Source organism: Melanostigma gelatinosum, assembly GCF_949748355.1.
Source record: "Melanostigma gelatinosum genome assembly, chromosome: 19".
NCBI lineage: Eukaryota > Metazoa > Chordata > Actinopteri > Perciformes > Zoarcidae > Melanostigma > Melanostigma gelatinosum.
This window is the reverse complement of record NC_136652.1, coordinates 8,964,552-8,986,254: the sequence shown is the minus strand read 5'-3', so window position 1 is coordinate 8,986,254 and position 21,703 is coordinate 8,964,552. Positions and strand designations below refer to the sequence as shown.

Sequence of the window (21,703 nt, the reverse complement as noted above, 5' to 3'; positions counted from 1 at the left end):
TTTAATTCCATAACTTATATGTGACTTTCCACTACTTTGTCAGAGCTCCTCCATGACCTCATCATTATCCCCTCCTGGTTTGTTCATGTTCCAGTACAATTTGGCAAAACATAAACATCTAATGTGATAAATCTGTGAAACAAGTTAGACACTCAACTCTGCTGTATGGAAAGTGACCCATTTGTAAAATGTGGTCCTCTCTCGTGTGGAACACGGCATTTCTAAACCCCATGTTGATGCAGAAACTCCAAAACCTTACTTACGTAAAACGTATCAATACTACATTGTAAATATACTCTATTACAAGTAAAAGTCCTCCACTAAAAAGGCTACTGGAGTTAAAGTACATTGCAGTCAAAAGAACATGTGCTCAATTCAGAATAATGGCCTCGTGAGTGTTATACTGATGCATTTTATATCATTAATGCAAAATATAATTGGCTTGTTGAGGTGGAGATAAAATGAACATGAAACTCGTCAGTTTAGCTGTCAAATAAATGTCGCGGAGTAAAAAATATCCGACAGTATTTCTGTTTGAAATGTAGTAAAAAAGTGGCATTAAATGTACTTAAATTTGTACTTAAGTTCAGTGCTTTAGCAGATGTACTTAGTTATATTCCACAGCAAAAATCACATTGTCTTTGAGACTATGCAACTTTTTAAATGAGAAATACGCTTACTCTTAAATTAAACAATGAAAACACAGTTTCTAAATACATCACAATGGGTGTTGCTGTGAAAGAAGTCCTGCATTCAAAATCGTACTTTACTTAAAGTAGATAAGTATAAGCAGCAACATCAGAAGTACTCACGACGCAAAATAGACCCTTCAAGAGCGTTAAATATTCAAACAGTATTAGAATATTACCGATGCATTAATGTGTAAACAACGTGTTATTGTTCATGTTTGAGCATATTTTTAACAATATAATGTTTAGGTATTGTAATGTAGCAGACATTTTAAATACTTAAGTAAAGTACAAGTACCTGAGATTTGAATAGTACTCGAGTAAATGTATACCATGTTCATCCAAACTGATCCCAATAATCTGAGGAGAAACAAAACCGAGCCAATGTTTTTGGTCACAACCCAGTTTCTATAAATAAATAGCCAATTCTCCTGCATGTTCGACTTTTTAACACCCCCCCCTGATTTAGTGTCCTCGTTAGTATGGATGAGCAGTTCTCACTTTTCCCAGGAGCTTCCTTCAGAGGTCAGGACTCTGCGTGTTGTATATGTGTGTGTGTGTGTTGTGTGTGTGTGTTTGTGTGTGTGTGTGTGTGTGTGAGGTGGGGGTGTAAACTATAGACTGAATAAAGTTCACTGAGGTTTCTGTTGTTGGTGACCTCACTGACTGCTATAAATAAGCCCCCCACCTCCTCTATACGTACTCACACAGCGGCGTTATGAGCCGGTTTATTTGGGATCTTTACTCCTTCTCCCTCTCGGAGGTTAAACAGAGTTGAACCTTCTCTTCTAGAGCTAAAATAAACTAGTCCTCATGCAATAAAAGCCTATTTCATCTCACTGACACTTGAAGTAACTGCTCATTCCAAAGATTTCCTAATTCAAGTTTATCAAGATTGGATCATTTTGGACTTTTGGCCTGACAAAACAAACTTTTTCACGATTAAAGGTGATAGAAAAACAATAACAGATTCATCAATAATGAAAATAACCGTTGGTTGGAGTGATAGTAAGAATTAGATCATCTTTCTATCGCTCTGTTGTCAACAGAAAGATTTTCACAATACTTTGTGAATTACTCTTTTAAGATTTTCCCAGGTGCCTTCAGTCTGTCTAATCCGCTCATGTGACATTGACTGCTTTTCCTATCTTTTCCTTGAATACCGTGTACAAGAGAGCTGGTTTCAACTTGTTGCAGCACGCTTCAGCTTCACCTGTTGAGGAACCTAAAAAAGATGTGAGACCAGAAGACACCAACCCGCCAAACAACAAAAACGGGGTAAACGTCTGGCTTTCACTTGTGGGCCGTAGGTGGAGACTGGCTACACAGACAAGATGTGACAAAAGAACATGTTTTGGGGAGTTTTTTCTTTTACTCAAAGCAAGGGTCGAAAAGGTCAGAGGGTGTCGTATTCTGTACAGATTGAAAAGACCCCTGAGGCAAATTTGTGATTTGTGATATTGGGCTGTATAAATGAAATGAACATCTTTGTGCATCAACTACATCAAAAACTACAATTTATTCCAAACTCATTCTAACATATTGGTTAACCAACTATTTTAGAATCAGGAGATGATTCAAATAATCTGTATTTGCTGCACAGGTTATGGTTCTTTTTCAGACTTCTCTCGTGTCCTAGCTTTCTGTGTTGTCGGAGCTGGAAAAGTTTGACGTTTTCAGTTCTCTAAAAACTACAAAAAAAAAGACAAATGTAAGAACGGAACGTCAGTTGCTAGAAACTCAGACATGTGCAAGCTGTGACACGGTGAGTAAATATTGGTTAAATTACGAAAGATCACCTGTCAAAGAAAGGTTGGCAAACCAGCGCCGTGGGGCAATAAACCAAAGAGCCAATGTGTCTCAACTTTCTGTCGTAATTAGTTTGAACAAATTCCTTTCATAATCTATGCCATTTATACATATCAGCTGACGTAATGATAAGTCAAGAGTAGCTTTGATGTGTGTGACCATTACAGTTTGACTCAGCAGTTGTTGGGTGTATTAAAGGTGGACGGGGATGGGAATACGGGGGGACGTGGTGGTCGGCTTCACTGCGGAGGTGTAGAGGGAACCACCGACTCTATAATAAGGTGGAGGCGGTGGACAAGTAGCCTACAAGTATCTCAGAGTCCAGTTGATAACAAACTGGACTGGAAATCTGTTTACAGGAAAGGACAGAGCAGACTCTACTTCCTGAGGAAACTCTGGTCCTTTTAATGTTTGCGACAACATGTTGGAGATATTTGACCAGTCTGTTGTTGTTGCAAGCACAATTTTGCTGGTGCAGCGGCATCAGTTCTGGTAACCCCCTTGGAGCCATTAGAGGTGGTGGTGGTTGATAAGAGGATGCTGCACAAACACGGAAAACTCCTCACACCCTCTTAATGACCTCCTGCAGTGGGAAAACACAAGGTTAATGAATATATGCAAGCATCCATCTGGAATCGTGTTATTTCGGTATATGTTGTACTCCTAGTAGTGCATACAGCTTTAACATTAAAGCAGTTCCTGTGACAGGTGGAAGCAGACACTTTCTTTCCATTCAAAAGGAATATCTGATATTATGAATACTTAACCTACTTCACGTTAAATGTCTAGATCTCCTATAATTCAAACCGCATTTTTTCAAACATACTTTCAACTAAACAAATATATATTCAGACCAATGCAGTGTTTTTATTTGTTTATTTATTTAGCTGTACTCAACAGGGGTTGTGCTGTCTGAGTAAATGTAGTGTTTCGTGGTAAGGATTCAACAACATGTAAATTAATATTACATTATTTATTGACTCATCAATTTCTTACAATGATGTCACTAAATAACTGTTTTAGAGAGCTAGCTAGTTAAGCTAGTTGCACGTCTAGACGTGACACCTGGTGAAGTGTGTGTTCGTGTGTATGCTAAGCGGAATAGTACAGGTAGACTTTAGGACCCCACGGAAAACTTTCTCTCCGGTGCGGCAGCCTCTGCGGCTCGTGATAGAGCGAGAGCGAGAGAGAGAGATAGCGAGCGAGAAGCAGGGGGGGGGGAGCGCGAGCCAGCAGCGGAGAGAAGACTCGGTAGAGCGCGAGGAGGGAGAGAGAGAGAGAGAGTGTGCGTAAGAGAGAGAGAGAGAGAGAGAGAGCTCGAGAGTGAACGAGAGGAGAGAGAGCGACGACCGTCAGGGTCCGTCTACCTGAGGGACGGACGACACGGTAAATATAATCGTTACATTTTAGCTCGTGAACGCACACCGGCAGCCTTTGCAGCCTTTAAGTTAAGCTAACGTTGCAGTTATCTCCCAAAGTCATCGCGCGCTCCGGAGCCAAACCGTTGGTTCTGTTTTAGCAGATGATGTGCGCGTGAAAATGGAGCGGTTCGTTCACGGGGCTGGTGAACTTGGTGAGTTATTTTGTACGGTGGGAGGGAAATCACGGCCACCGGACAACCGTTATATTACGAGTGTGTGTTGAACGTTGTTCGGTGGCCTCCCGGTCCCCCCGCCCGACACTAGAAGGTAACATTAAACCGGAGCGCACCGTCCTCTTCTTCCACCAGATGCAGACAGACACATCAGCGCGCGGAACCGTCGCCTCCGCTGAGAGCGAGCGAGAGGGCGGGCGGGCGCGCGCCTGCTGAGGTTAACGAGTGCGTTCTGTCTGAAACGCGCCCCCGTGTGTGTTTTTTACCTGACCCAGTAACGGCTTACGGTCATTACACACTTAGTCACGTGTTGGTCACCGGCTGCTCGCCCCGCGCACACCCCCGCCGGGATTATACGCCGTTTTTGGGAGGCTGTCCGGTAAAGGCCGCGTGAGGTCGCTCCCAATATTAATTGTCATAAAGCTGGGCTCCGTCAAGCTAGCAGGAGAAGTCCGACACTTCCGGTGTAGACTTTAAAGTAAAAGTGTCGGACTACACTGCGGTAAACACGTCTCTGCCTGTACTGTTATCAAAGATAATACAAAGATATTGGAAACGTGATTGATAAATATGTCAGATTTCAATGATATCGGTTCACAATTTAAGTTTATTTTATTGATTGGTTATATTTTGGTGGATAAACTGTCTGAAATTTGCGAGAAATAGCTGTCACAATGTCCAAAAGTCCAAAGTGAGGTCTTTAAATGTCTTATTGTATCTGACCACAACACCTTAACCCCAAAGTGTTCAATTAACTGTCACAGAAAATATTTACATTCTGAAGCCCGTGAATCTGGATTTTTAAAGAAATGGCTTAAACAATTCATCATTAACAAATATTTGCCAATTCATTTTTTGTCAAATAGATAATCCATCAATTGTTTCAGCTCTAATATGTTGTGATCACTTGTTTTTGAGATAATTAAATTTAAATAAAATTTAAGTCATGTCCTCTGTATGTTTTGGGGGAATTTAGCAACCTGTGTGGAGTTTACATTATACAATCAACAAAACCTATTGTGGGTATTGATTTAGCTGATCCCATTCAATTTCACCTCTTTAAGACCAACAATAAATCAATAAATAGATAATTAAAAGAGTCAGTATTTCCCCATGATCATTTTATTCCTGGCAGCGTGGAGAAGGTTTTGAACCAGGATTGAGGACCTATGACTTTCAGAAAACATAGCTGAATAAATAAACTGACAAATCTATATAATTCAATGTTTTAAAGACTTAATTGTGAGGGTTGGGGAAAGACGTGCTGCGGGGATAGGACTCATGGCCTCAGAAGACCTTTCATTTTTTAAATCATGACTATGGACCACTTGGATTTCTTTGGAAAATGTGAAAAGTAAGAGATACCAGCCTCTAAGAATGTGTTGCTTTGAAGTACAAAAAACCTGAATATCTGAAATGATAATGACCATAATTGGAATACGATTACCTTTTAGAAAGTAAGTACCCAGCTCTGTTAAGAGAGTTGACTTTATTGATCTTCAGGGGAGGATAATCTATTACAGTAGCATACAAGAAAGAAAACAAATTCAAAGCTATTTAAATTGAATAAATAAGAAAAAGAAAATGATAAATCTGATGCTTTTATTGTGAAGACACATCACCTACTTTCCTGTCGTATCACTGCCTAGCTCTCATTACCTTGACAAACCTCTGAAGCTTTTTCTCTGGGCAACCATTTCTCCTCCCACCAGTACAGGCTTCTGCTTGGGCCTTTAAAGATGGTCTAAGAAGTCAAACCACTGCTGCATGAAGACAGAAACCATTCAAATCAGTGTGTGAAGACTTGCTATCGGAGTGAAAGGTGTGTGGGTGACCTATATATATGCAGAGCTCGTGCAGGCAGCCCCCTGTAGGGTGGGTACTGTACATTTCTGTAAAGTTTCCACCCCTGTCTTTCCGCTGGTAATGCTGGCCGGCTGCCTGCCGTCCCACCAGTAGGTGATGTAAGGCCACACAGCGTGAGGAGTGGCACACTGTACAATACGTCTTGAGGAGATCCAGACATGTTGGCTGCACTCACACTGTGCTCAAATCCAAATCACTGCTGAGATCCAATTTCCTTTTAGACACACACACACACACACACACACACACACACACACACACACACACACACACACACACACACACTATTTTAAGACTCTTGAAGTGACCGGCAAAAATACAGTCACAAAAACCTCACACCCGACATGCTCACGCAGAAGTAAACAAGTTTCATGGAGGCCAGGCTACTTTGACAAATGCCATCGTGTCTGGTGTTGTATATGTTTATATATATATATATGGTCATGTGCAGCTGACCATAAGTCAAATTAATTTCATTCCATTTTTAAAATGATATGACAGCCCCAAAGTCACAATGCTATAGTTAATATGGGTGGCAGGTGTCCATTAAAATATAAATAATGTAACCACTGATTTAAATCGGTGCTTTATTTGAATGATTGAACCTATAAAGACTGTGTTGCAGTTAGTTTGTGGTAATTTGACCAGTTGCAAATTTGCAGGTTGCTTATTTCTACCTTATCTTGAGAAAAAATGTTTCAAAATCAATTATTAAGACCTTTATTGTTTCAGCTGATATTTATGGTGCATATTTCTAAACTGAACACACCACAAAGCTGCAGCAGGACCATATGTCCCAGTCAGGGGTACTGGTTGGTTTCTTGTCCTATAATGAGCTGCCATGTGCAGTCTGCTCAGTGTTCGGTACCTAATGGATACTTAGAGGTAACGAGATACTTACTCAAGGCAAAGAGAGTGGGAGGAACCGGCCCCACAGTAACACTCTGCCCTGGGGCCCCCAAGTGGTTTAACCCGGCCCTGCATAGTTACAGTACTTCTGCTTGATGCTGCGTTATTAGACAGTACCAGTAGAACAGGCCACAAACAAATTGGAAACATTGTTAGCATTTAAACTGTGTCTTTAAATGGTCTCAGCTTGTGTATAAAAATGATGCACGTTTTGATACCCTAAAGTAAAAAAACAAGTTATTTTGGTCTATCAGAACACTTTAATCGGCTATCAATCTGCTTGTCTTTTTTGGCAGTTTGCATGCAAACTCAGACTCACAGCACAGCAGCAGTATTGCATTTGACCAAGAAGTGCAGCGCCATCCTTGTTTGGCTCCACCTTCTATGTACCGTTGGGCTTTGCCGGTCGGCTCCTCAGCTTTATTTATCTGAAAGACTTCAACTGTGAACCGATACAAGCCTCAGAGCCAGATATGGGCACGTTTTGTTGAAGTGTGTTTGCCATTCGTTGGTAAACGCCCTTTAACGGTCTCAAGAGTTTACAATCTGCCAAAAACAACAACAAATCCAAGCAGATCACAATCAGGGTTTTACAGTCAAAACCTGTTCCTACAAATGTGTCCGTGCCGTCTTCGACGAAAAACCAGCATGAATGTCTTTTGGGCCTGCTCAATAGTTCTGTCACTTATTAACTTAATAACGAGTGCTGAGACAAAAGAGAGCCAAGATGAGTACAAGGTCACACATGACCCCCCCCCCCCCCTTCTGAATACGAGCTCCAACAACCACATGTAGGCGTGACGTAATTCAGATGTGACGGTTCATTCAAACGACAGAAAATTAATATCAATTATATTTATGCCGAAAAAAAAGCCCAAATCGCTGTTCGTCAAACAAAACAAGCATTCTTAAGCCGTCACCTTAGATTCACAGAACTTGTTTTTTCATAAAACAATTAATTAGAAAAAAGCAGTAGACCTGTTGAAGTGGATCCTGGTACCCTTAAAAAACACCTAAGGACCTTTGTTGCATGCCCCCCCCTCTCTCTCCATATGTTCCCTGTCTGTCTCTACTGTCTGCTGTCAAAAAAGGCAATAAAAAACGACAAAAAAACCCTTCAGTTTCACCCTTAGAATGTTTAAAATAGGGGGTTGCTTTGCCCTAAACAGTCAGATACAGTATGATTACCAGAATGCCCAAATCAAGATAAAAAACTAATAATAAACTTGTGATTTTTACTTGTTGATACCGTCATTAAAAAACAGATCTGTGTCCTGTTTGAGGGAAAAGTTTACTAACGAAGCCATTTTGTTCAGTTTTATCCAGTCACATCAACCAAACACACTGACAGCCATGTTGAAAGCTGCCCTGATTCCAGCAGATTCCTTTGAGACCACCTGTGTGTGTGTGTGTGTGTGTTAACCTGTTAATGCTCTGAAATGGAATATTTTCTGTGGATGTGTAGGGGACCCATCCATCAAGTACAGTTCATAGAGACACCGTTACAGCCTTAACCCCGGGGTTTTCTCTGTGTGTGTGTGTGTGTGTGAAATAAAAAAAGAAAGATGTCTGCCACATACTGAGATTGCTTTCTTTCTGTCCCCTTACTGTATGTCCCCTCATGCTGTGTGTGTTTCCTCTCTCTTTCTGTAGGACTGAGTGAGTGATCGTCGGACAGACAGGCTGACAGATTGAATGAAGCTGCACCTGGTGCTTCTGAGGGACTGTCCCATGTTTTGATTGGCTGCCTTTGACTACCTTTCTAAACGTGGTTCCACTGAGCTGCTCTCAGCCATGCCGTCCAACAGCCCCACCGCCGCCGAACCGCCGGAGACTCCAGAGAACGACGTCACCACTGACGCGGTGAGTCAGTGAGATGAATGATTGTTGATGCACAGCGGGACGTAATGTATCACTACCACTACTACAGCTATACAAGCAGTAGTACTAGCACGACTACTAATGTAATGGACTGCTACCATTACTCCTAATGTTATTATTGCTGCTTCTGTTATACATATTAAATCACTACTACGGCAGCTCTAGATATTATTACAGCCACCCAGCACTTTTACTACAGCTATCATTACCACCACTACTACTTTAGCTTGCAGTTGAGAGCTGTTTTTAGCCAACACACACAGAAAACCTGGCTGGCAACATTCTGTGTGTGTGTGTGTGTGTAATAATTAAACTTACAGTTATTTATTTACATTCACTTCAGGCCTTTCTGCATTCCGCACACTCACCCGACCTCATACAGGTGAAACGAGCGCAGGGTTTCGATTCTCAAACTGTTTTTTCTTACACAAATGAGCACACACACACACACACACACACACACACACACACACACACACACACACACACACACACACACACACACACATTAACACACAGTCAGACGTACACAAAGTGAAAAATGCCTCCTTTCATTTGCTCCCCCCAGAGCCCAGGGCAGCCCTCGTAAATCTGTGAGAAGTTTGAAGTTCATTCGATAGCGCTGCTCTATAAAGAGCCGTCTTACTCACTTTACGTCCACATTCACACGCTGGCAGAGAGCCAACAGGAACAACGTTTCCCTTATAGAGTTTGTTGTGCTTTTTAACTTCCTGAGAAAAAAAAACAACTTCAGAGAAATCCGAGAGTCACAGAAAACCTGGCAGGAGATAGAAGTGCGAGGTTTGAGTGCAGTTACAGTCCGCTGCACGTGACAGAAGCTGCTTCGTATGTTGAAGACAGAAAGACATTTCTACGTGATGTTCAGAAATAATGTCTTTAATAATTTAAAGATGGAGAAACGAATTGAGAATGTTTAAATAAAATCTATGCACAAATGATATCGGGGGTGAGGTCACACAAAGGATCAGCAGGTCCAAAATTCAGACTTCAGACATTAAAACCTTAATATGCATTTATTACATCAATGTCACGAAAAACGTTGTGCTTTTCTGCTGCAGAGGGTTGTTTACACTCACAGCAGGCATTGAAATTATAAGCTCTCAAAAACGGCATTGACCCTTATTTCAGCTCATACATTTTCATAATTTACAACTCTTTTCACTTAGTGCACTGATCGCAGATAAGCAAGGTCTACTTTCCTCGCTAATGCCTTGGCACATGTACATGTACTGCCGATCCACCTCGGGGACGTGTAAAAGTTTACGAGCTGAAGCCGAAGCCAGCTTCTCAATTATTCTGGGACCAGGAGTTTAGTTGGGGGAGGGGGGGGCACTACAAGATATAAATATCAACTCCAGATTCATTAAACATGATAATTAAATAGAATCTTAGTTGTTGATAACCGCTAATACATTTGTATAGGGGCAAGTGAAAATTGACTTTGAGCAAGAAGATTTCTGACAAACAAAAAACCTTTATGTTGAACTCTGTACGGTTTGAACTACAAAGGGAATATGAAGATGGCAAACAAGAAGTGAGGATCTGTATAAGCAACATTATTCTAACTGTGTCATTAAAAGATGTAGTTGTTGCCATGTTGTTGACTATTAGTGGTCCGGATTAGGATTTGTACCATTTGTTGTGCAATTTTCAGTCCCATCATGGTGTGAATTTGAAAATGTCAGCGTTTAAATGCATGTACGTGTAAATAAATACTGTTTATTTTAACACTAGGGTTGCGTAAAAGTGACACCTGCTGTGCTATGAATGTGTTTAAATGTGAATCTAGAAAAAAATGTAAGTGTAGACGTCTTCATCGTGTCACGATTACTTGAGTAAAAGATTAAAAGTGACACAGGAAAGAGAGAGATGCAGGAAACAGAAGACACAGAGAGCGAGAGGACGTACTGTAGGGATCAGGAAGAAGGAAAGAGGACACGCTGTCTGCTGCTGATGAGGATCCTCCTCTACCCGCCTGGTTGGCAGTCTGGTTGCTTAGCAACTGCAGTGGCCTAAAATAACCTGCAGGGAGACAGAAATAGACCAAAGATGGACAGATTGGCCAGTGTTTATGCATTTGTGTGTGTTGGCTATTGGTGTCATTGCTCTATCCGTTTATATTTGCCCTAATTGTATTCATTCTACTCTTTACTTGAAGTACTTTCAGTACATTGAGTAAAGAGTACACGTGGTACTGTTAAAATGTGTGTGCGTCGTGATACATGTGGACAACACACCTGGCAGGCGAGGCGCGGGCCCCATTACCCCGTTCTAGCTGGTTGCCGTGCTGATCGTCAGGGAAGTGACATCAAAATGTTTAGTCAGCACGGCAACCCATCGGAGACGGTTGCTAAGCAGTTTACTGCACTGTAGCAACCACTCCACTGTCATCGCAACAGAGGGTCCAGCAGAGGAGAGAGAGAGAGAGAGACAGAGAGAGACACACAGGGCGAGAGAGAGAGAGAGACATAGGGAGAGAGAGAGAGAGAGAGAGAGAGACACAGGTCTTAATGATTACAGCAGAAAAGAGAGTCAGAAATAGAGCTTTGTTGTTAAACTAAGCTTCTGTGTAAACACAACAAAAGAGTGAAGGCTGCTCAGCAGAGTATCCTACAGACAACATAACCTAGTGAAGGAGACAAGTCGTCTAAACGCATAGAGAGAGATAGAGAGAGAGAGCCCAAATATGAATAGTAAAAGGCCCATATTTAAAATCACTGCTGCAAGCTAGAACACAATACTCGTAAAGTAACGTCTCACTGTTTGACTGCTTTATGTGAAGATGCAACAGGTGTTGCTCATTTTCTTCAGCTCTTACATGTGTGCTCCTGTGGCCAATAGAAACTGAGCACAGACCTGCTACTCAAATCTTGCCCGGAGCCTAAGTAAAAATAGAAAGTGAGGGAATTATTGGGGGGGGGGGCTGCATCTACCCAAAGATTACTAATGTGTTGGTGTGAGTAGATTTACAGCTCTGAGAAAAAAAAGACTCAAATCTGAGTGGATATTTTGGTACCTTGTTGTCACTGATAGTGGGCCAAACAAACTCTTATCTTTAGATTGGTTATTTTGCATTAAGTGCTCATCATTAAGATATCATTATGATACTCAGACTTTTTGTTTGGCAAGATAATCTTCACAAACGAACACCACTTTAGTGATTGTTGAAGCGTGACTGCAGAGGGCAGATGGAAAAAGCTCACAACAATTTGATCTGAGGAGCCTGGTTCCACCGAGCACTCTGAAAGACGAATCAACAAACAACATAAGGCTTCTGCTTCAAAATCAGATATTACATTTGTTAATCGGAGCACTCATGTAAGAATGTAGCACCAGATATTTATTGAATTTAGGAACGAATGTCTAAAATCAGCTGGGAGAGGCATGTAGAAACAAACAGCTGTTTGCGACATGCTTTTCTCTCTCTGTCTCTCTCTCTTTCTCTCTCTCTCTGTCTCTCTTTCTCTCTCTCTGTCTCTCTCTCTCTGTCTCTCTCTCTCTCTCTCTCCCGTGGACTGTCCCTTCGCTTCCCTGTCATTTTCCCTTCGCTACAATGGAGGAAAATGGAATTAAGTTCTATTTACAACCCTGAAAAGCAAGCCGGCTGACACCGTGTCCCTCTGTCCATCGATCTGTGCGCCTCACTACACTCAACAAACGTCCATTATTCTGAAACGACAGCTAAAACGATAACGTATCACGGCCAATGATTGGACGATCAGTCGACGATAGGCAAGACTTAACCAATCAGATTTGACTCTGTAAATTTTTAGTTTGTAAGTTCTGTAGTACAACATGAATCCTGTTTGGTTTCCTAAACACAGCTGGAAACATAATTTACTGGTTTTGTCTTTCATATTGAAAACATTTATAGCTGGAGAACGGCTTTGTTCGATCAGAACTTGGCTGAGTTTTGAGATCTCTTCTTTTGTTTTCTTAAAGTAGTTTGTTTTTTAAATGGTCTTTAAAAAAACCGTTTTGTTTTCTGGTGAAAAGTTCATAAAAAGTGTGACATTTGGCTTCATAAAAGCTGCAGATACCCGAGTTATTGTGTGCTTCCCTTCACTCATATTGTCCTGTTTTCCCGTCCAGTGTTTCTTCCCCACGTCTCTTTGAATCACCGCTCACACCAATTAAAACTTCATGCAGTCGTTTGATGTTGCCTCCCTGTAATTGTCCAGAATGAAGACGGGGCAGACCACGACAGCCCGGAGGAGGGGACACTGGCGAGCCCCCGTACCAAGCGCAGAGTGGGTCGTCCCGGCAGGAAACGCAAACAGCTGCTTCCTGTGAGTACTGTAATTACGGGCTGTCGTCAGCCTTTCATACTCCACACTGCTGCAGAGTGATTGATTACCTATTCACCTCTACAAACTGCCCCCATCTAACCTGATAAAGAGACGTTAAACACGTTTCCAGGAACACTTTGCTTCACATTCATGCATTCACACCTGCGAGCTGCCGAGCGGCTGCTAGATCAGTTTCTTTACTAATGACACGTAAATCTGAGGACGCACTTGCTGCGTTAATTACGTGTCACATTCGAGTGTGTTTGACGGATAATGTGACAGAACACTTGCCTCCTCACAACAGCTTTTTTTGGTTGGTTGCTTCTTTTTTTCTTAGCAACAGGGATTCCCCTGAGCGTTGACTTAACAGTCAATACATTCTGTCCCTCGACATGTCACGCCAGCTTCATTTCCTCATCATCCTGTCATCATTTTCACTTGTCAGTCTGGCTCCATCGCCCACATCTTCAACACACTGGCTGGTACCACTTTGCTTAAGTATGATTTATTAGAACTAAAGCTCATAGATTCTATAGAGACATTATACTAATAATAATGGCGAGATTCTCAGAATGTGTCAACAGCGTTAAAAATAAGTCAGACGGCACCACAAGCTTAAGCAGTCAGACAGTCAGACAGGAACTAAATACTGTTACTTCTGAACAAGGTGAAAGTGTTAATTACTTCATGTGTGTTAACTTGACTTCTGGGGCATTGAGCCGGCAACCTTCCAGTCACCTTTAAGCCATCAGTTATGATCTGTGAGTAAGATGAGTTATTACTGTAATGACAACAAACACAATATTTCTTCATTCTCAAAGACTTCAGGTCTTTGGCAGCTCCTCTCCTTCATATTCCTCTCTCCATTCATCCTCTTATCGCTCACCTTGTGTTTGTGTGTGTGTGTGTGTGTGTGTGTGTGTGTGTGTGCTGACTGAACTCTGTGATCGAATCATCAAGTCAATATAGCTGATCAAACACCACCAGTCAGAGAGGAACACAGAGTGAACTACTGTGAGTGTGTGTGTGTGTGTGTGTGTGTGCATTCATGTGTGCAGGAGAGCAGGTCTGATCATGCTTTGATGTCTGAGCGCTGACAAGGGAGGCAAGATTAATGTGGGTCCTGTCTCACACACACACACACACACACGTGAACATGTACAGTAACACAGATACGGCTGCAGATAAATCATACAACCAAAGGTCTGCATGTTTGTTTGTTCTACACTTCAAGTAGTCGCACCATCAATCACAGTCGTACACTTTTAGTAATACTTAAAGCAGTAGTCCAATAAGTAGTATAAGTAAAATGATTAACCTAGCAGTAGTATTGGTATATTAGAAAGGTAAAGTGATAGCTGTAGTGGTTTAAGTAGTGTTATTCATTTCATTTTTTATTGTAGTAACAGCAGTATTAGTACTAGTGATAATATTATTGATATAAGCCTAATACTGGTCGTAATAGCATAATAGTAGTAGTAGTAGTACCAGTTATAGTGGTTATATACATGTAGCAGTAGTTGTATAATAGTAGTGGTATTGGTGCTAGTAGCCGCAGTACTGCAATAGTAGCACTAGTATTAATAGAAGTATAGTAGTAGTATTAGTTGTTAATGTCTTTGTTGTCATTGTAGTGTAGTAGACTAGTAGTAGTTGTAGACGTTTTAGTCATAGTAGCAGCAATGATAATACTGTAGGAGTAATAGTAGTAGTAATTGAAGTAGTTGTACAAGTAGTAGTAGCAGCAGCTGTAGTCGTAGCAGTCGTTTTAGTAGTGTTGATCATAGCACAATATTGGTTTTAATAGAAATATAGTAGTAGTAGTATTAGTTGTAGTATTGCTACTAGCATAAGTAGGACTATAGGAGGATTCGTAAAAGTTGTAGCCGACAGACACCCGTCTCCGCCGCCTCGACCTGTGAAGAGGTAGTACACTGACCCTGGTTTAGTACCTCATACAACCCCACTTAAAAAAATCCAAACGATCCCTTTAACATTTATAGTATGGCGGGGAACAGACAGGAGCCTCCTGCCTATACACACACACACACACACACACACACACACACACACACACACACACACACACACACACACACACACACACACAGTGGAGTGTATCCAGGAATAGAGCCATTGTGTGGAGCTCAGGGTGGAGCTGTCAGTGACACTAACTATAGAGAGCAGAGAGGGAGGGAGCCTCACTTTCTCTGCTTCACTCTCTCGTTCAGCTCTATCCCAAGTAATCACACACACACACACACACACAGATACATTTACACAGATATACTTGTCAGCAAAGATGTTACTACAGTAATGGTGATACTTTCATGGATAAGTGGATTAGCTTCAGGGTCCTTAACTATTTCAAGCTTCCATCCTTTTTTCCTCTCACGCTCTTTGCTTCTTATTTTTTCTGGCAGCTGTTTAGTTTTTTCTGCACACTCTCAGCACTATAAGTTAGATGTCGGTCACTTCCTCTTTCTTCTTCTCTTTTCACTCATTTCTCTCTTTTTTTTGGCACCAGAACCATGTGTGGTGCAGCAGGTAGTTTCTCTTTTTGAATGTGTGTGTGTGTGTGTGTGTGTTTGTGAGTGTTGTGCTTGAATTACAGTCGGACTAAAGAGATATATTTTGGGAACTTTCCCACCATTTATGTAGCCTCATGCCTAAACATGAAAAATCCCCCTCACAGCCACAGTTAGTTATGATATCAACTGATATAAATAATGAAACTATTTATGCATCCTAATAACTAGATTGTATCCAGAGTACAGCTAACGTATAATTACTGGAACTGTCATGTGCAACCTGAGATCTGAGGCATGACTTGATAACCAGGGCTTTAGAATTGATCTTGGCATTTATGCGGCTCCGTCTGGTTTCTTTGGGGTTTTCTGTTTTCCAGCCAAACCTCAAAAGTCACAGAGACACGCTGGAAGTCATGATTATGTTTGCGGCGGGACAAATGGTGTCATGGCTTGAGGCTGGCACATACAAATGAACTGACTTTGGGTCAAAAGCGCTTTATTTTGCAACTAATGCTGCAAGTAACCAAGCTTGTGCTGAGGTTCTGTATTAAGCTTCCAGATCATAATTAAACATGTAATAAGTGCTTTAATTTAAGGCAGCTGCGCTCAAAAGTATTTGACGATGCTGTTTTTAAGAGAAGTTTGTTGTCATTGTCTTGTAATTAATATATACCTTTATTCAGCCAGTAATTCTAAAATAGTGTACATGGTGTTTGAAAAACAACAACTTATGTTTCATGTTTTCTTCTTTCTATTGTTCTTCTATCTTGGGTTGTGAGACTCAAGAACATAATCAAGAACATAATCAGTAATAATGGTTAGTTGCAGCTCTAACAGAGACACCTGTTAGTAAAACACCATACAATTCAACAGCAACACAAAATGACCATACAGTTGAATCAACACTCTAAACATGATATGTTGCACTGGACTACCTCACGTTTAGCTGAGTGTACCTGATGAGTAGCTAAGTTGAGATGAGTTGAGTGCGTACGCTTGCGATGTCTGTACCACTTCCCTTATTTACTCTTTGGAGATAATCATACACAAGGAAATGTTAAAAATAATCATTAGAGGTAGCAATCTTAATGAACTTGTTTTTACCACTGTTAGATAAGGTTGCTAGCTTTATCTTTATTTGCTTTTGAGAAATAATTATATTATTATATTAATCTCAGTTAATCTAGCAACTAGTGATAGCTACTTCTTCCAACATGGCCATAGCAGCTATCCCTAGTAATAACAAGCCTTAGCTAGCAAAACTGAAGACATACAATTCAAATAGATGTAGTATAATGTAGCATGTAGCGTGTGATGGAAAATGTTGCAGAAGTTAGCATTACCCAGTAGAGACTGCTGTGTTTTATCTGACTGACATTAACTTAAAGTTTAGTTTACATTAAGTTAGTTTCGACATCGTGTCATGTCCAATACAGAGTGTTCCCGAGACTCACGGCTGCTGTGATGTGAACTTCTAATGATAACTGATGTAAAAACATATGTCTTGCCTCCATCTGTCGCATGAGAAACAGCTACAACACATTTGGGCCATTTTATTTGCTATATCAGGACAGTGGGGCTGCTTATTTTATTATTTTTGGTGCGCTATTGCTTTATTGTTTGCTACATCCTGTTCCCTCTCTCTCATCCAACCTAAAAACCTGCGCTTGGTTGGATTGCTTATAGTCAGTAGAATCAGGTACTTTCCAAACTGTCAGTCATCCAAGACGGAGGTTAATAAATGGCGAGCGAAGAGGAAGTGAGGAAGGAGTTGTGAAAGTGTACATGCAGGAGATCTGTGTTTGTGTGTGAGTCTAGCTCTTTAACTTAAATTATCTCAAAATAACTTTGAAGCTGCATTAAGCAATACCTTTTTATAGTCGCACTGAATGAAATGAAATCTACACTGTAGACCGCAGCCGCGTCCAGGTCATAGTTTTGGTTCACCGGCTCAAATGAAACCCAACAAAAACGCACGTGCTCTCGCAAAAGGGAAGTGTACAACCGGCTCACACAAGCCGGGTGTACACTTTCTGTTTGGCGCAAAGTGACGGAGAGGCGAAGTGGCTGAAGAGACGTCGTCACATATAGCAATCCAAAGACATCCAGATATTTTTCTCAGGAGCTGAATTGAATTTACATTCAACATGTGGCCAAAAAGATGACTGCAAGTCCAGATTCCCCTGTTTCTGCTGAATGTGTAAGTAGTCAGTTGTTTGCTTAAAAGTTAGCCGTAGGAGCTGATGTAGTGTCAAAGTAATTGTGCCTCATGCTGTAATGGTTAAATATTGCTTAATGCAGCTTTAATTTCAGTTAAAGGCCATGCGTTCACATCAAAGACACTGGTATCGGTGCACTCTTAATTTAATGTTAAAGAAACTTTCATCTTAATTCATACCATTATTTTTGATTGTTTTATTTGCACAGTTTTAAGATTTGTGTGAGCTAATTTATTGCGGCGATAATGTGTCCAAACTTTGTTTTTGTGTAGTTTTACGTCGCTTTTGATTTATTTTTTTCGAAAGTGTATTTTGTGTTTCCTGCAATTTATTGAGATTTATGGATGAAATGCGATAAACATGAATATCTTTATTTTATCTTTCCAGTCAAGTCACTTCACTTTTGTTTCTTGATGTTTCGTCACAACTTCAAGTTGAACGTGTTGCTTTTCACACATGCAGAATCTCTGCTTTTCATTTGAACGTATATACATTTTTACACAGCTAAAACATGCGTGATGATAGTTGATAGAGACTTAGTAGTGATATTGTTTTTATGTAGAGCATAAGATCTTTGAAGCATTGTGTTCTGCCAGCTCTGTAATACTGTGAAAGTGCATTGAACGTTCGTTAAAAACACAAAAATGAAATATAGAGCTGAAGGGCTGTACTGTCAGCTTGTCTCTTGGTGTGATGTTTGGGCCCCTAAAATAATGTATCAGAACCGTGTTCCTGTTTAAGCACCCAGCTGTAAAAGTGGGCGTTGGTGTAGTTAAGTTTGTCCGAAGGCCCTTTTAAGTCCCCTTTTAACAGGCCTTCTCACCTGCTCATTACAGCCTTTGTGGGCTTGTTAGCAATAGCTAGCGTTAGCGCAGCCTTTGAGCTTGACATTCACCCTAGCTTTCCACTTTTCTAACTACCCATCTATAAAATGTGTTGGCCTGTCCGCCACACACACGTAAAGATCCTGCTGGCCTTTCAGAGCTGACACTAGATCAGAGTTTAGCATCATTAATGCTGGTAAGCTAATGGATAAGCCATTGAATTAGAGACAGGCGTACACACGGGGGATTGTTTGAGTGCATCATGAAACAAACCGCACACTGTCATCTCAATATTTTGCAGTGTCAACACAGCACTTCTGTTGTATGTCATTTTAAAACCATACAAGCATTTTTTGATTTTCTGAAGTTAGCTCGACAAACATTATTTTACATTATATGTAATTTTAGCATCATTGAGCACAAGGGGTTTCTCTCACATGTGCTCATTAATCATGAGCACGGTTAACGGCATCGATAGCGCTCCCCATCTCATCTCATTAGTGTGTGTTTGTGTGTGTGTTAATGGGAGCTGGGGGGTGTTTATTACACTGATCCAATGCAGACGCACTCTGCTGGACGTACCTGCTCTGCATTGTACCAACAAGGGCAGGCTAATAGGTATGTGCTTGTATTGCAGTAGCTCTTTGATTGTGTGTGTATGCATGTGTGTTTAAGGCCTGTACTTGTGTGTGTGTATGGTTGTTATGTCTGCGGAGTCCTTTGATGAGTCCAGACGAGGGCCAGCAGCAGTTTTCTCAGACCTCGACTGTGCTCCGTCTGTTTCCCAGGAGATGGCGACCTCTGACCCCTGTGTAAACGCCCCCCCAACCCCGCCTGAGGAGCCGGAGCCCTCCCCCTCCCCTCGCAAGAAGCGCGGGCGTCGGAAACTAGGGAAAACCAAGAAGAATAAGGGTATAGATTTAACACAAAGTCATATAATTCTTAATATAATGTGACTTTGCCCTTTTATACAGTGATTAAAATGCCTTTGGATTACACAACAGCTAACTTACTGACATTTCAGAGGCTTTAAGGATTTGAAAAGTTACCATCATGCTGTGTCTAATTTATATCTATAAAAAATAATGATCTGAAGAGGAATTGTTGTCAGTTTACCTGACATTTTGATGGTCAAATTACGTTCAGATTGCAGTGTTTGAGGGCATTTCGACTTTAAATATGGGTGCCGGAGCAAAGTGATGAAAACCATGACTTCACCCCCCCATTAAAGCTCTTGTTAAATCTGTACAAATGGACCATTTCCTGTAACCTTTCTTCTCCTGCAGACGAGCCAGATGACAGAAACTGCGACTCCCCCGGAGAGGTGAGAAAACCAGTTGCCGTCCTACTTCTGATGTGTTTTTGTTTTTTTATTTCCAAATATAAAGAAAAACCCCTCTCTCATAGTACAAGCAGATTCAAGTGAAAGTATATAACAATTGTTTTGTGTGTATGTATGTGCAGGGTGAGGCTGGCAGGCTGCGGAGGAGGCCAGTCCCCAGGGTGACTTTCCAGGCCGGAGATCCGTACTACGTCAGCCGGAGACAGAAAGAAGAAATGCTCAGCCGCTGGAAGATGGAGGTGGGAGAGAAACAGGTCTCAGTCTGTGTCAGTCTGTAGCTACAATAAGTTCGGCTTTTTATTTTCTTTAACACATCGAGCAGATTAAACTGGGCCGGTTCCAAAGATCATCATTTGTTCGTGTAAACACACATTGTTTTTTTAATGTCTTGAACTGGATCTTTAGATTGGGGCTTTGTATTAACAAAATACAGTAGAAGCTGTTTGTTTTGCTCTGTGTACTACTGAGTAGTCAAGTTAAGGTTAAATCAACCTTCACAACAGAAGCACACCGTGCTAAGTGTTGGGCAATAGTGCTAAAAAATGTTAGCATGATTAGCAGTTGAAGTTATTGTGTTAGGGAACTCGATATATGCTGTTTTAAAAGTTTATTTTTGTTAAATGTTCATTTTAAGCAAATAAAATAAGAGAGCAGTCATAATGTTTAACGACTGAAGATTATTTGCATTATCTAAAAAAACAATGAAATGAAGCCTGCGAGCTAGTTGAGTCGACTATGCTCACGTGACACACCGCACACATTTAGTCCCGGCTGTGTTGCGTCCACTCGTTCGCTGCATGCCGGCTGCCACACTGCTCACTTTAGAGCTATGCTGTCATCTGCTGCCACCGATGCTGCTCATCATGTAGCATTTCAAAAGCTCCACCTCCACCCCGGCATCCACCTGTAGGCTCTGACTCTACATCAGGGGGTTAAAGTCAGCGCTGTCACGCTGGTATGTCTCATTGGAATAGAACCGGACACATTGTTAATGTTAACATTGCCTTTATATGTGTTGAAACAAATCTTCAGCATATATAAAAAATATTCATCTTTGCCATCTGGTGATACATGGTTGTGTTTTGTGTTTTGTGTTTGCTTCGGACACAGTGAAGTGACATTGAAAGTGAAATGGTGCTTTTCCTTTCTGCGGCTGCACCATTTGTCTTTTTGAACAGAGTTTGACTTTGGTTGATTTTGACATACATTGGCCTCAGTAATAGTCTCATATTTGGGACTAGACTAGATTAAATATCTTCAAAATGACTAAAACACTAAAAAAAACACTCAATTTGAGATGTTTGGGAATTCAGTACCAGATTTGCATACCTGTAGATATATATTTGAAAAACTGTAACATTATTATATTTTGGGGGACAGAGGGACCTCGTAAAACCTACTATAAGCTACCTGCTCAGCACCGCAGGCAGCGGCAAAGTTACTGAATAACCTGTGAACACAGTGGAGCATTTAGCAGCTAAAGAGCCAGATATTTCCCTCAGTAGGTGGTGGAGACCAAAAACAGAGCTAAGAGAGAGTAAATATTCAACTGACATTCATCAGGTGGCCAGAAACACGACTCCAAATGAATCACAAGTCCACCATTAATACTTACAAGGTGATAATATGTCAGTGCTATGTTTAAAGCTTAATAATCAGCTATTATTAGTGAATATACTATTCTGTTATTCGTAGCTCGGGTTACGCAGCAGAGCAGACATCTAGCACC

At 41.1% G+C, this 21,703-nt stretch overlaps 1 protein-coding gene across 5 annotated transcripts in view; it reads left to right on the top strand.

The window, feature by feature from the left end:
• Positions 1 to 3,743: 3,743 nt before the first annotated feature.
• Positions 3,744 to 21,703, top strand: part of dnmt3aa (DNA (cytosine-5-)-methyltransferase 3 alpha a) — a 42,807-nt gene continuing 24,847 nt past the window's right edge. For 2 of the 5 annotated variants that reach the window (XM_079290365.1, XM_079290362.1), the window contains exons 1-6: positions 3,744 to 3,884; positions 8,521 to 8,730; positions 12,951 to 13,058; positions 19,421 to 19,544; positions 19,919 to 19,956; positions 20,097 to 20,228. In XM_079290365.1, the coding sequence (XP_079146491.1) occupies positions 8,662 to 8,730; positions 12,951 to 13,058; positions 19,421 to 19,544; positions 19,919 to 19,956; positions 20,097 to 20,228 (471 nt within the window). In that variant the 5' untranslated portion in view covers positions 3,744 to 3,884; positions 8,521 to 8,661. Of the gene's footprint in view, positions 3,885 to 3,982; positions 4,072 to 8,520; positions 8,731 to 12,950; positions 13,059 to 19,420; positions 19,545 to 19,918; positions 19,957 to 20,096; positions 20,229 to 21,703 lie in introns of those variants that run through there. The other 3 variants (XM_079290364.1, XM_079290363.1, XM_079290366.1) reach the window with 3 other exon arrangements.